This window comes from Rana temporaria, chromosome 2 (assembly GCF_905171775.1).
Source record: "Rana temporaria chromosome 2, aRanTem1.1, whole genome shotgun sequence".
Lineage (NCBI taxonomy): Eukaryota > Metazoa > Chordata > Amphibia > Anura > Ranidae > Rana > Rana temporaria.
Window position 1 is genome coordinate 311,769,216 of NC_053490.1, and position 13,313 is coordinate 311,782,528.

The 13,313-nt window shown below is 41.7% G+C and overlaps 1 protein-coding gene across 6 annotated transcripts in view; it reads right to left on the reverse strand.

Annotated features, from left to right (window-relative positions):
- Window positions 1–1,217: 1,217 nt before the first annotated feature.
- Window positions 1,218–13,313, reverse strand: part of NGF (nerve growth factor) — a 148,245-nt gene continuing 136,149 nt past the window's right edge. For all 6 annotated transcript variants that reach the window (XM_040337397.1, XM_040337396.1, XM_040337395.1 and 3 more), the window contains 2 exons: window positions 11,551–11,677; window positions 1,218–2,059 (listed from right to left, as the gene is read on the reverse strand). In XM_040337397.1, the coding sequence (XP_040193331.1) occupies window positions 1,346–2,047 (702 nt within the window). In that variant the 5' untranslated portion in view covers window positions 2,048–2,059; window positions 11,551–11,677 and the 3' untranslated portion in view covers window positions 1,218–1,345. The remainder of the gene's footprint in view (window positions 2,060–11,550; window positions 11,678–13,313) is intronic.

Sequence of the window (13,313 nt, forward strand, 5' to 3'; positions counted from 1 at the left end):
GGGCCCCCATATCCCCTAGGGATGGGGCCCCCATCTCCTCTAGGGATGGGTATCCCATTTTCCCTTGGGAAAGGAACCCCATCTCCAGACCATGCTGGCTGGCGTCAGCCACCCTTGGGTGTCAGGATGGGGGCATTAAAATCTAAATCCCCAGCCATATGCTCCCTTAGGGTGAACTTGCTTTGTATTAGTGAAGCACCTTAAAGTGAGTTAAACCTGTACTGTTATTATTACTATGTTAGGATTATTATTATCTTCATTTATTAGCAGGTGAATGTGGCCCTCCATGCATTCACATACACTGAATCCAGCCCTTAAGTGGAAAAAGGATTCTGACCCCTGATTTAGGACATGTCAGAGGAGCCAAAACCTAAATGTTGGAGCTCACAGAGCCCTCAGTGCTCAATAAATGAGCAGTCCACCCAAAAGTTAATATATTTGAGATGAAGCCTGGTGGCATGAGTTAACTCCTGAATGTCCTGACTTATTATATATCTCAAGTATTCAGGCAGCAAAATATCTCTGCTCCAATTTGTGACTCTGTCCCTGGCCACCTGGGGTGCCCCCACACCTATTTGTGTTCCAGAAGCTTCTGTATCATTCTCTAATATATGAAATTGAAACAATTCCAACCAGGAGAGAATGAAGTTATTGCAATGGTAATAGCACATATTCTGCATCTACCAAAAATGAAAAATGTAAGGTTCTTGTAGGTGGACTGACAATGTCTCTAGAACAAAGACAAAAAATGCTTCTGCAGGTAATAAAACAGCAGCTTCAAAAAGTCTGCAGATATGGCCAAACATTTCTGGCTAGTGTTGTAGCTTGTTGCTATGTTCCACCCCCTCACATTCCTACTGGTCAATCATCATGATGGGCTGCCCCACTGAGCAATAGATACACAGAAAGCAGGAATGGGTGGTGGCAAGCTTTCACACTATAAGAAAGTGCTGGAACGTTGCCTGTATAAACAACCCTCAGCCATATCTGGGGCCATTTTGAGTCTTCTGCAGTCATGTGTCCAAAGCTCCAGGTGTCTACGCTATACATTTGGAGCAGTTTTCTTGTTTAGAGACAAAGTCAAGTAAGGAGAAAGGAGGTAAAGCCTGTGCAACCATAAACACTACTAACTTTTTGGACGTAATTTGTATATTTAGTTTAATGGAAAACCCTTTTCCAGCAAAATAAGCTTAATAAATTCAGTTGTAGAAAACACATTGCTTTGAAAACTTTTTAATAAATAGTCTCTTGTAAAAATTTTAAATATATCATGCAGTCCATATAATTTAAAATAATTTACAGGCTGAGGTAGGGGTGGGGAGAAGCTGGGACAGCAGGAAATAGTTCAGAAGGCTCGAGTTTTCCTGCTGAGCACACAAACACAGGCTGTATCAATCCGTATGAACCTCCATGCTGCTTGCTTCGCATCCATGGTCAATGCTTTGACAAAGGTGTGTGTGGTGGTACAATAGGAGTTCCAATGTTTTGAGTCAATCCCACGACATCCACCTGACACTGGCTTTGGATCACTACACTTGGTCTCAAAAAAGTACTGTTTGAAAACGTTATTGTTTATATTGACTTCCCCCAGCACACTTACTTCCTTGCCCTTAATGTCAATGGCTGTGGTTTTATTCCCGACCCACATACTGACACTGTCACACACAGAGTATTCCCCCCGGTGAAGGACCGGATGCACTGTTCTTTTAGCCCGGATAGTCTTATTGAGGGACTCCTCATCATCTAAATATTCCAAGTTCCGGAGGTCCTCTGATAATGGTGGAGGTTGGGTGCTAAACAAAACTCTTGGAGAACGAAACTTCCTTTTCCTGAAAAGCTTAGGATCAACTGTGATGTTGTGAAACATAGAAGGTTCATGAGTCTCTAATTTCCCATGATGCCGGTGAAGTGACTTAGTTCGATGTGTGTGATGGTGTTGAATACGATGTCTTGTTGATGCTCCCCCTGGGGCATGGTCTTTGGTCTTTGGTGCAGCCTGTATGCCGATCAAAAATGCTATAATCAGAGTGTAGTACAACATGGACATTACTCTCTCCACCTAGGGAAAAAGAACAATAAAATATTTAATATTCATATCTAATAGGCACGTTTTCACAAAACTTCAGTAATAACAGTACTGAAACAAATTAATCATTTAAAAGAAGCAGTAAAATCTTTGCATTTATATTGGCACACCACACAATCCAAAAATTCAGGAATAAAGTACTCCAATGATCTTCAGTTATGATCTCTCTTTCGAAATCAACAAAACTTTCTTTACACTATCACTGTCTATTGTGGTGCTTAACATAGATTATATCTAGTGTTAATGTGTGTTGTGTTAAAGAATCACTAAAGTTAAAAAAAAAATGTTTTTAATAACAAACATGTTATACTTGCCCCCACTGTGCAGCTCGTTTTGCACAAGGTGGCCCCGAACCTGGTCTTCTGGGGTCCCTTGGCGGCTGTCTTGGCTCCCCCCGCAAGGACTCAACACCTTCATGTGAGCTCGCTTGCATGGTGTTGAGTTCTTGAGGGCGCGCTCTTGTGATACAGCCGGCGGCCATAGTCGCCGACTGTATCACTCGTCCCCGCCACCTGGCGCGCCGTGTCATTGGATGTGTTTGACAGCAGTGCGAGCCAATGGCTGCACTGCTTTCAATCAACCAATGAATGAGCCGGGAAGACGGCCGAGAAACCTGCACGGTCACGGCACGGGACTTTCGAGGGGTCAAGTAAGTAAAGGGGGGGGGGGGTTCGGGGGGCCTCTAATTTGCAGATGTTTTTTCACCTTAATGCATAGAATGCATTACTATTACAACCCCTTTTAGACCGTCATGAATGAGCTTGCACCGCAGCAAACCAAAAAAAACACAACTTTTTTGGAATGCCATGCTACAATGCACAGCATAGCAGATTTACCAACTTTTTGTTGCTGGCAGGTGGACTCATCAGTCTGCTTTTGATAACTCATTTATACTATGGTATGAAGGTGGACAAAAGGACAGGTGCTGAGGCACCACTCATGAAAGCTATAGAGGCCAATGATTATGTGCATTTTTATAGTGATATTGGGCACTGAGCATTTCAGTGTTAGGGTTGTTTTATGGGTATTGATACAGAAAACAGTATACTGTCTAACACATTTTTTTTTTTAATCTGTGACAGAATGGAATGTTATTTTGAAATGTATGAGTATTTTGGCATATTGATAGGACAACTGTTGTAGTGAGCTTAAGTAGTGACATATAATACAAACAAATACATTAATTTTAGCATTGAGTTGTTTGTAATATGGACATATGTTACTACTGTTTGTATATTTTCTATATGGATTATTTGTGGGTTTTCTTTGTTCAGTTGTGGATACTCACTTACTGGCACAACTAATTTGTTCACTCAGTTATACCTTTTACCTTTACCTTACCAAACCAACGGAAAATTCCCTGGCAAAGTGTTTTTCTCTTAAAGGGGTTGTAAAGGTAAAAAAAAATTCCCTTAATAGCTTCCTTTACCTTAGTGCAGTCCTCCTTCACTTACCTTATCCTTCGATTTTGCTTTTAAATGTCCTTATTTCTTCTGAGAAATCCTCACTTCCTGTTCTTCTGTCTGTAATTACACACAGTAATGCGGCACTTTCTCCCTGGTGTGGAGAAAGCCTCTTGAGGGGGGAGGGGGCGAGCAGGAGAGTCAGGACGCTCTCTACTTTGCAGATAGAGAAAGGAGCTGTGTGTTAGTGGGCGTCCTGACACTCCTGCTCGCCCCCTCAAGAGGCTTTCTCCACACCAGGGAGAAAGCCTCGCATTACTGTGTGGAGTTACAGACAGAAGAACAGGAAGTGAGGATTTCTCAGAAGAAATAAGGAGATTTAAAAGCAAAATCGAAGGATGAGGTAAGTGAAGGAGGACTGCACTAAGGTAAAGGAAGCTATTTAGGGAAAACCCCAAAATGTCAGCAAAAACAATGTTGTTTCTTAACTATGAATAAATAAATTAGTAAAAATAATCCATTGTAATGACTTCTTATTATGTTGTACAACATATTATAAGAATACCACCTCTATACTGCTTAAAAAGCACCACCTTTTGGAACATGTTACATGCTCCACCAGTACGTATTTGGGGTGCTCCAGCAGCCAGGTCGGCCGATTCCCCCTTTAACCCTTGTTCACACTTAAGGCAGGCTGATTTCAGTGCAAGGTCTGGGGCGATTTGAAAGACATCTGTGTGAGTTCATGCACAGATGTCTATTGAAATAGCCCCCTAAGTCGCCCAAAGTAGTACAGGAACTGCTTTTGGAAATCGGTGCGTCACTGCACTGATTAGGACAGTGCCGTTGCCGGCAATGGGCTGTGATTTAGCATGTGATTTTACCTGTCAAATCGCTCTGATGTGTACGGGGCTTAATTTGACAGTAGGTGGTGAATCTTCACCCCCACCTTTTGTCACAATTTAAAAGAGTATTACCCACATGGCTACGTCATTCATTTACAGTTTCCTGAGAATGAATGAACTACAACAACCATAGGCCACTGCAGCTGACAGCTTGTAGTTCTGAATAAACTGCGAGGGGTGCTGATGAGTGCTCATTCATAGCCCCTGCAGCTTTCAAACAGACAGCTAGTATGGAGGTACGGGCTGAAAGCTGCAGGGCTTGTCTGCAGAAGTCTGACATTGCACCTCCACTGATCACTTTCTAAGCTCCTGCAGGAATAAATTATAGATGCACATTTTTTTTTTCTGAAAAAATATGTGCATTTATAATTTTTTGGGGAAACATGAACATATCCTTTAAAAGAAGCTTGACAGGATGGAAATATGGGAACTTCTGTTGCTGAAGCAATTACAGGGCAGAGGTCGTCTTAAGAACTGTCACAATAAAGTAATTTTTTTGCTTTTCTAATGTTTTAAAAATGATGCCAATCCAGCACAGCCCTTCAGGATGAATATACTGTATGTGAGCAACTGTTTCCGAGATAATTACAGGGTCACAGATCTCATGATGTCTAACAGTTGCTATCCTGTTAACTGCCTGACCTTACACACAGTCTTCCATCTTGAATGGTGTGTGAGGTTAATCGGTTAACAGGCAACAATTGTCAACTTTAGGTGACATCTGACCCTTCAACACTCAAGATAAATGGGTCCGGCTTACATAAAAACAAGAGAAACTAAAAAAGGGGGAAGTATTCCTTTTTCCTTCAAGTAAGCATGCACAATTACGGCATTCATATTTAGACTGAATATTCACATTTCTGCATAGGCCTAATCCAATGATTGGTTCTCTTTAACACCGTTGAATGCTAACCTGCCACCCCTTTCACCTACTAAAACCCTAGAAAGTGCCCAGTACAGTTATGAGGGAGCATAGGTCCTTCTTTATCCCTCACATGATGCAGGGCTCAGCATCTACGTGATCAATCTCCAAATTCAAGCATTGTCATACGGGGTCGGGGAAGGAAATTCAGCCCTAGGTAAGCTTTGACACAAACTGACACAGACTCTTCTATCCAGAGGTCTGATAGGTGAACAGGTCTGTAGGGGAGTGCAGGAAAGGCAAGGGGGTAGATTCAGGTAGAATTTACGCCGGCGTATCCATAGATACGCCGCGTAAATTCCAATCTGCGCCGGCGTATCTACTTTCTGTATTCAGAAAGCTAGATACGCCGACATTTGCCTAAAATACGACTGGCATAAGTCTCTTACGCCGTCGTATCTTAAGGTGCATTCTGACGCTGGGGGCGCTTCCGTTGTTGTCGGAGTAGAATATGCTAATTACCTAGATACGCCGATTCACAAACGTACGTACGCCTGTCGTTTACGCTAGACTTTTTTGGCGTAAGGTTATTCCTGCTATTAGGAGGCGCAACCAATGTTAAGTATGGACGTCGTTCCTGCTTCGAAATTTGAATTTTTTACGTCATTTGCGTAAGTCGTTCGCGAATAGGGCTTGACGTAATTTACGTTCACATCGAAACCAATACGTCCTTGTGCCGTACTTGGAAGCAATACACACTGGGATATGTACACGGCATGCGCCGTCCGTAAAAAACGTCAATCACGTCAGGTCATCATACATTTACATAAAACACGCCCCCTTCCACATTTGAATTACGCGCGCTTACGCCGGCCCCATTTACGATACGCCGCCGCAACTTACGGAGCAAGTGCTTTGTGAATACTGCACTTGCTCCTGTAAGTTACGGCGGCATATCGTAAATACGATACGCTGCGCCGCCGTATCATTGCGCGCCCCTACGTGAATCTACCCCAAGATGTTATTGGGAGGGGGAATGGCGAGCTATCAAGAAAACTTGTTATATGTGACTTGAATGTGTAAAGTGACAGATTTACTTTAATACAGAATACTTTAAGCAATTTCTATACTTTTTTACTTATTCCCTAGCCTCCTAAGAAATTACCCTGTAGATCAGATCAGTGCAGACTTCATTGGCTGTGTGCTTGTTCTGGGTCAGTAACAGGTAGTGCAATATTCATCAAGGTGACAGCTTTGAAGCTTGCACCTTTAGAATTAGTTTACACTAGCAGAAAACAAAGGATTTCAACTATGGGCAGCTAGCAAAAGGGACACTAAATTAAATTGAAAGTACCATGCAGATTTATTTTAAGTTTTACCTAAACTTGAAATTGAATATGCTTACAACCTCTACAGTTGATCAGAACATTGTACTTTTAAGTGATTGTTTCCAAGCTTTACCAGATTGCACTAAAGAAAAGGGTTCTTTAGGACAGATGTAACGTCATCAGCTATAGGGTTAAACCTAGGTAAGTTGACAGTTATTTTATATAGGTCAAATATGTGAATATGTGTGTGTATGCAAGGACTGGATCCGAGTATGAAAAGCAAGATTGTGACTAGGGTAGTAATATTGTTTTTCTTGGAGGGAATGATCTGCTTTTTTCTTCAAGCTGGAATTTAAAAAACTGAAATCAATGCAGCTCTGTATTCGATAATATATCAATACAATTTGAATGCAAGCAATGTAAGTTCATGAGTTTGGCTTGATCCTTGCAGAGCTAAAGAAGAGGAAGAGGCAGCACAAGTACTCAAACCCATGTGCTATAGTCAGGGCTACTGTTAGAAACCATGGCGCCCCATACAGACAATCTAACACGGGACCCTGTACAGCCAATGCTTCAGCTATGAATGAAAACAGCGAATAATCAGTACTAATCACTCATTGTGTTCATTCTGGAAAGGAAGGGGCTAGTAAATATGACATAATTACCTAACCCTTCCCCCACTCTCAATCTTGAAAGTTCCTATTGTGTGCTTACAGCTGCTGGAGGGAAGAAGCTAAGGGAAACCATCAGGGTGTAGTGGGGCACACAGGGGGAAATGAGCACCAGGGGGAAAAGTATGGTGCACAAGGAGAGTGATCAGTGTGGCGAGGGGGGCACTTACTGGAAATTATCCTTTGAAATTATCCTTTGTTTGGCTCTCTCTACAGCAGCTGAAAGTCAACGGGAGGGAGAGGAGAAGAAGCCAGTTTTTAGCTGCCGCAGAGAGCCATGCAGGTGATTGCTGCACTGATCACCCTCCCTGCCCACATCCGATTCACCCTGCTGCCTGGGCCCCATTGCTGGCCCGGGCTCCGTTCAGGCCGTGGCTACAGTGCAAGGAGTTTGCAGTTAGAAGTTTGCTGCTTCTCCTTCCATTGCCCATTACAGAGTGGAGGCAAGAAGGAGACCTGTGTAACTGAATTGTAGCAGAGAAAAGTCAGGTCCCTGGTAGAAATGCCAAGTCATTTGAAAGAGACTAATGGGCAGAAATACAGATGTATTTCAGCAGGAGCTCAGCTTTTAATTAATCATAAGTCTCACCTATGTAAGCATATACGCCTAGAAAAGTATTTGTAATTTATCTACAAGTATAATGCACAAATTTATGTTATACAAGGTGCTATAAACTAAGAATCCAATTCAAATTATTTAAACTGAAGTGTAGCCTTAATTATCATAAGGGCTTCATCGGAATATAAAAATAAAAAACCTGTTACAGACTTCTAAGATAAACTTGCATCAGTATATGGTTTTAGAAAGTAAAACAACCACACACTGTGAAAGTGACATGTAATTATGTTGTCAATTTGTGTTAATGACAGGAACTGGGATAAATGGAAAGAATGTCCGCAATAAGTCTGAGTCACTTGGGTTAGGGATACAAATAACAATACACCATATGGGCTATAAATTCAAAGTATCTAGTCACAGAAACTGAGACGTAGGCAAAGTATCCCATCACATCTATCATTCTGTAGGTAATGCAATGAACGTCTCTTTCTTTAAATCTATAATCCTATACATAGGGTTGCTGCATTCCCATAATTTATCTGTCAAAAAAGAAAAAAATCGATTACAGATCCTGGAAAGGACACCTTTGCGTATTCGTCTTAAGGAGGATGATTATTTTTATTGCCATCTACATACATTGGTAATAACCCAGGGTAATATATATCAGATGGTTTAATAGGTGTGTTTGTACTTTTTCCCTGTTAAAGCTAATAAGTGACCTGTTTGTCATGAGGAAACTATTATTGAGGCCAGACAATCCTAGCATGGCTACTTTTATAAGGAACATCAAACGCATTCTGTAATTTTTCCATTCTTAGAAATATCTGGAATATTCTAGTCTGTAATGTAGACCAGGTCTCACAGTAAGATATCTTTAGAAAAAGAAAATCTTGTTTTTCCTTTGGTAGTTTTTTTTTTTGTGTACACTATAAGGCAAGTTCAGTTAAGTCTCACCCGTGCACTGTGCCTTTGCCATCATGCGCTAAACAAAAGTGCAATGTAAGAAAAATGTACGCATGATGTCATTACCCATGCCTAGTGCCCTGAGTTTTTTGTCTTGGCTGTTGGCTTACTCCCTACAGTATGGTCTGACTTCTTTGTATGAAAAGCAAATCAACACACGTGACTGCACGAAAATGTAGTAAACACATATACCGTATTTGTCGGCGTATAAGACGACCCCTAATTTTCCAGCTAAAATGTTGGTTTTGGGATATACTCGCCGTATAAGATGACCCCCTTCCTACTAGTCATGCCTCGCCTCACTGTGCCATTACATGCCCCACTGTGCCATTACATGCCAGACTGTGCCACCATTGCATGCCAGACTGTGCCACTACATGCCAGACTGTGCCATTACATGCCAGACGGTGCCACCATTAGATGCCAGACTGTGCCACTACATGCCTCACTGTGCCATTACATGCCAGACTCACTGTGCCCCATTACATGCCTCACTGTGCCATTACATGCCAGACTCACTGTGCCCCCATTACATGCCTCACTGTGCCACAACATGCCAGACTCACTTTGCCCCATTACATGCCTCACTGTGTCACTGCATGTCTTGACGATCCCTTACCTTATCCTAAGACATGCAGTATCTGTCAGACCGCGGTCGTCCATTTTTTCAAAGGTGGATCACTGAACACAGTGTCTCCTGGGAAGCTGAGTGTTCCGCCCATCACTGAACAGCAGAAGAAGGAGGAGCGGCTTTTGAAAAATGGACCGCCACGGTCTGCATGTTAGGTTACGGTGTATAAGACAACCCCCGACTTTTAAGAAGAATTTCAGGGGTTAAAAAGTCGTAAATATGGTAAAAGGAAAGTAAAGTACATTTTCAATGAACATATTTTTTTCGAGTTATTATTTCAGTGTTTTTGTTAACCACTCAATGCCAACTCATGTACATGTATGTCATTTGACGTTAAGTGGTTAAAATAGATGATGCCTGCAGCTTTTTTTTTTACAGCCGGAGTCTGGCTTTTATGTAAAAGCCATCCTACTGGCTAATTAGCCGCTGGATGGCTTTTACAGATTGTGGGACAGACCACCAACCCCCCTGCCACCCACAAGTGCCTCTCTCCAGGCTCTACTGTCCCATCAACGAGCGCCGAATGAAAGCCGGTGATTCTGCGGGCCTGCCACCGAGCTTGTCGAGGACCAGAAGGTCCCTGATGAGCGCTATAGTATAGGAAACTGGAAGCAACAAGCTTTTTTGTCACTTCCATTTTTCTGGTTGTAAACAGCAGAATTTTTAATCTGGTAGTCCTCAGCAAAACAAAATAAAAATATACACAAACTCTATTTCCCTGAATCTCCTACTTATGTCATGCAATGCAAACTGACACTTCCGGCATTTCTAAAATGAATACAATACAAATTGCTCCAAAGAAAAAGGTGATCTGTAAGCAATGGCCCGGATTCAGAAAGAAGATACGATGGCGTATCTCCTGATACGCCGTCGTATCTCTGAGTCCGGCCGTCGTATCTATGCGCCTGATTCATAGAATCAGGTTACGCATAGATCTCCCTAAGATCCGACAGGTGTAAGTGACTTACACCGTCGGATCTTAGGCTGCAATCTCACGCTGGCCACTAGGTGGCGCTTCGGTTTGTATACGCGAGGAATATGCAAATGAGGAGTTACGCCGATTCAGAAACGAACGTCCGCCCGGTGCTTTTTTTTTACGTCGTTTGCGTTCGACTTTTTCCGGTGTATAGTTACCCCTGCTATATGCGGCGTATCCTATGTTAAGTATGGCCGTCGTTCCCGCGCCGAGTTTTGAATTTTTTACGTCGTTTGCGTAAGTCGTTCGCGAATACGAATTAACGTAATTTACGTTCACGTCGAAACCAATGACGTCCTAGCGACGTCATTTAGAGCAATGCACGCTGGGAAATATGATGGACGGCGCATGCGCTGTTCATTCCTCGCGGGGACGCGCCTGATTTTAATTTTACACGCCCCCTAGCTGCGGAATTTGAATTCCGCCGGGGGATTTACGATACGCCACCGCAAGTTTACAGGCAAGTGCTTTCTGAATAAAGCACTTGCCTCAAAAACTTGCGGCGGCGTAACGTAAATCAGATAGGTTACGCAGATCTAAAGATCCGCTCACCTATCTGAATCTACCCCAATGTTTAAAACTGCTCTTAACGGATTACGAACAGTTAATCTTATGCTCAGAGATTTATTGATCCCTGATATACACAGAAGTCCATGCCTGTCAATCACTGAGCTCATAGCATGTTATCCTTACTGCAAAAAATAAATAAAAACGGGGCTACAGAAAGTAGTGCTATGAATGGAGACTTGTCATTTGCACAGAAATAAATTGTGTAAAAATAACAATGAATTTTATGTTGGAGAATGTAACAACAAAACAATTTATTACTGCCAATAAAATGAAGCAACATTCTGCAGTCCACCTATCAAAATGTCTTTATCAGAGTATTATTATTCTGTATATAATTTTGAAAGACATCACATCACCAGGCATTGGCCCAATATAGGATTCCCCTCATAACAGAAAAAAGACACAATTTTATGATCTTTCATTGACTTAACACAGAGACTGTATAATAAAATAACAGGGTGTTTATGTGTTTTATATAAGTACACATTAGAATGTGAAATAAATGAGAAGGATATAAAAAATCATTGCTGTAAATTAGTTCTATATTTACTGTCAGGAAATACTGCTTTCGGGTCATTGTGTACCATATGACGTACCTTTGGGTGTACAGAATGGAAAGCTGCTCTGTCCCAGAGGCCTTTATTGCGTCCAAACGCTGTGCTGAGTTGAGGCCCAGCATACCATCTGTACAAGGGACAGTCTTAGTGATGTAGTGGAGTTTTGCTGTTGAGAGGAAACAAAAAAAATGAAAGTGAATATCTAACAAAATATTAATGTCATTCAGCCTTATATAGAAATCATCAAGTGAAATTACGTATAATCATTAATCACTTCCATGCTGACTGGCAAATTTAACAATTATGTACAGGATTACAGGATTGTTCTCGGTTTAGTCACACAAACCTGATGATTCACTGATGATTAGTCTAGCCAATACTGCAATATACATCAGTGGTATGTAGAATGCATAACCTTAACAACCAGTCAAACAAGAGAATCTGACATTTATTCTGGTGAAGGCCATTTTATAGTCCATTCAGATGCAGAAAGGGGTTGTATACAAGTGATCTGGGTGGCTGTAAAGCTGCTTGATCACTTCCATAGCCCGCCGGAGGTACTGCTTTCACCCGCTCGACCTTAATGATGTTTTTTAAATAAATAAAAAAGTGCATTACTTAAAAGAGAAGTATGGGTTTAAAGTGGAACTCTCTCAATCAACATTAACTATTTTTAATTCTTATGCTGCTAGCATTAATAAATATATAAGAAAGTATATTATATTTACTTGTTTTAAGCTTTGTTTTTTTTCATGTCTTTAGGTTACTTCCTGGTTTCCATGCATAGTCAAATAATGTCATACATCTCAGTAGTCTTCAGGAGGGGAGGAGGGTTTTTTCAGCTAAGCACACCCCGCTGCATGCATGCTTGACCTAAGGGCAGATGGATTCCAGGAAGCACAGTACAGACCAAAAGTTTGGACACACCTTCTCATTCAAAGAGTTTTCTTTATTTTCATGACTATGAAAATTGTAGATTCACACTGAAGGCATCAAAACTATGAATTAACACATGTGGAATTATACATAACAAAAAAGTGTGAAACAACTGAAAATATATTTCATATTCTAGGTTCTTCAAAGTAGCCACCTTTTGCAGCAGACACATCTCTAGAACTGTTAAGAGGAGACTGTGTGAATCAGGCCTTCATGGTAGAATATCTGCTAGGAAACCACTGCTAAAGAAAGGCAACAAGCAGAAGAGACTTGTTTGGGCTAAAGAACACAAGGAATTGACATTAGACCAGTGGAAATCTGTGCTTTGGTCTGATGAGTCCAAACTTGAGATCTTTGGTTCCAACCCCCGTGTCTTTGTGCGACGCAGAAAAGGGATGGACTCTACATGCCTGGTTCCCACCGTGAAGCATGGAGGAGGAGGTGTGATGGTATGGGGGTGCTTTGCTGGTGACACTGTTGGGGATTTATTCAAAATTGAAGGCATACTGAACCAGCATGGCTACCACAGCATCTTGCAGCGGCATGCTATTCCATCCGGTTTGCGTTTAGTTGGACCATCATTTATTTTTCAACAGGACAATGACCCCAAACACACCTCCAGGCTGTGTAAGGGCTATTTGACCAAGAAGGAGAGTGATGGGGTGCTGCGCCAGGTGGCTACCTCTTGAAGCTCATCAAGAGAATGCCAAGAGTGTGATAAGCAGTAATCAAAGCAAAAGGTGGCCACTTTGAAGAACCTAGAATATGAAATATATTTTCAGTTGTTTCACACTTTTTTGTTATGTATAATTCCACATGTGTTCATTCATAGTTTTGATGCCTTCAGTGTGAATCTACAATTTTCA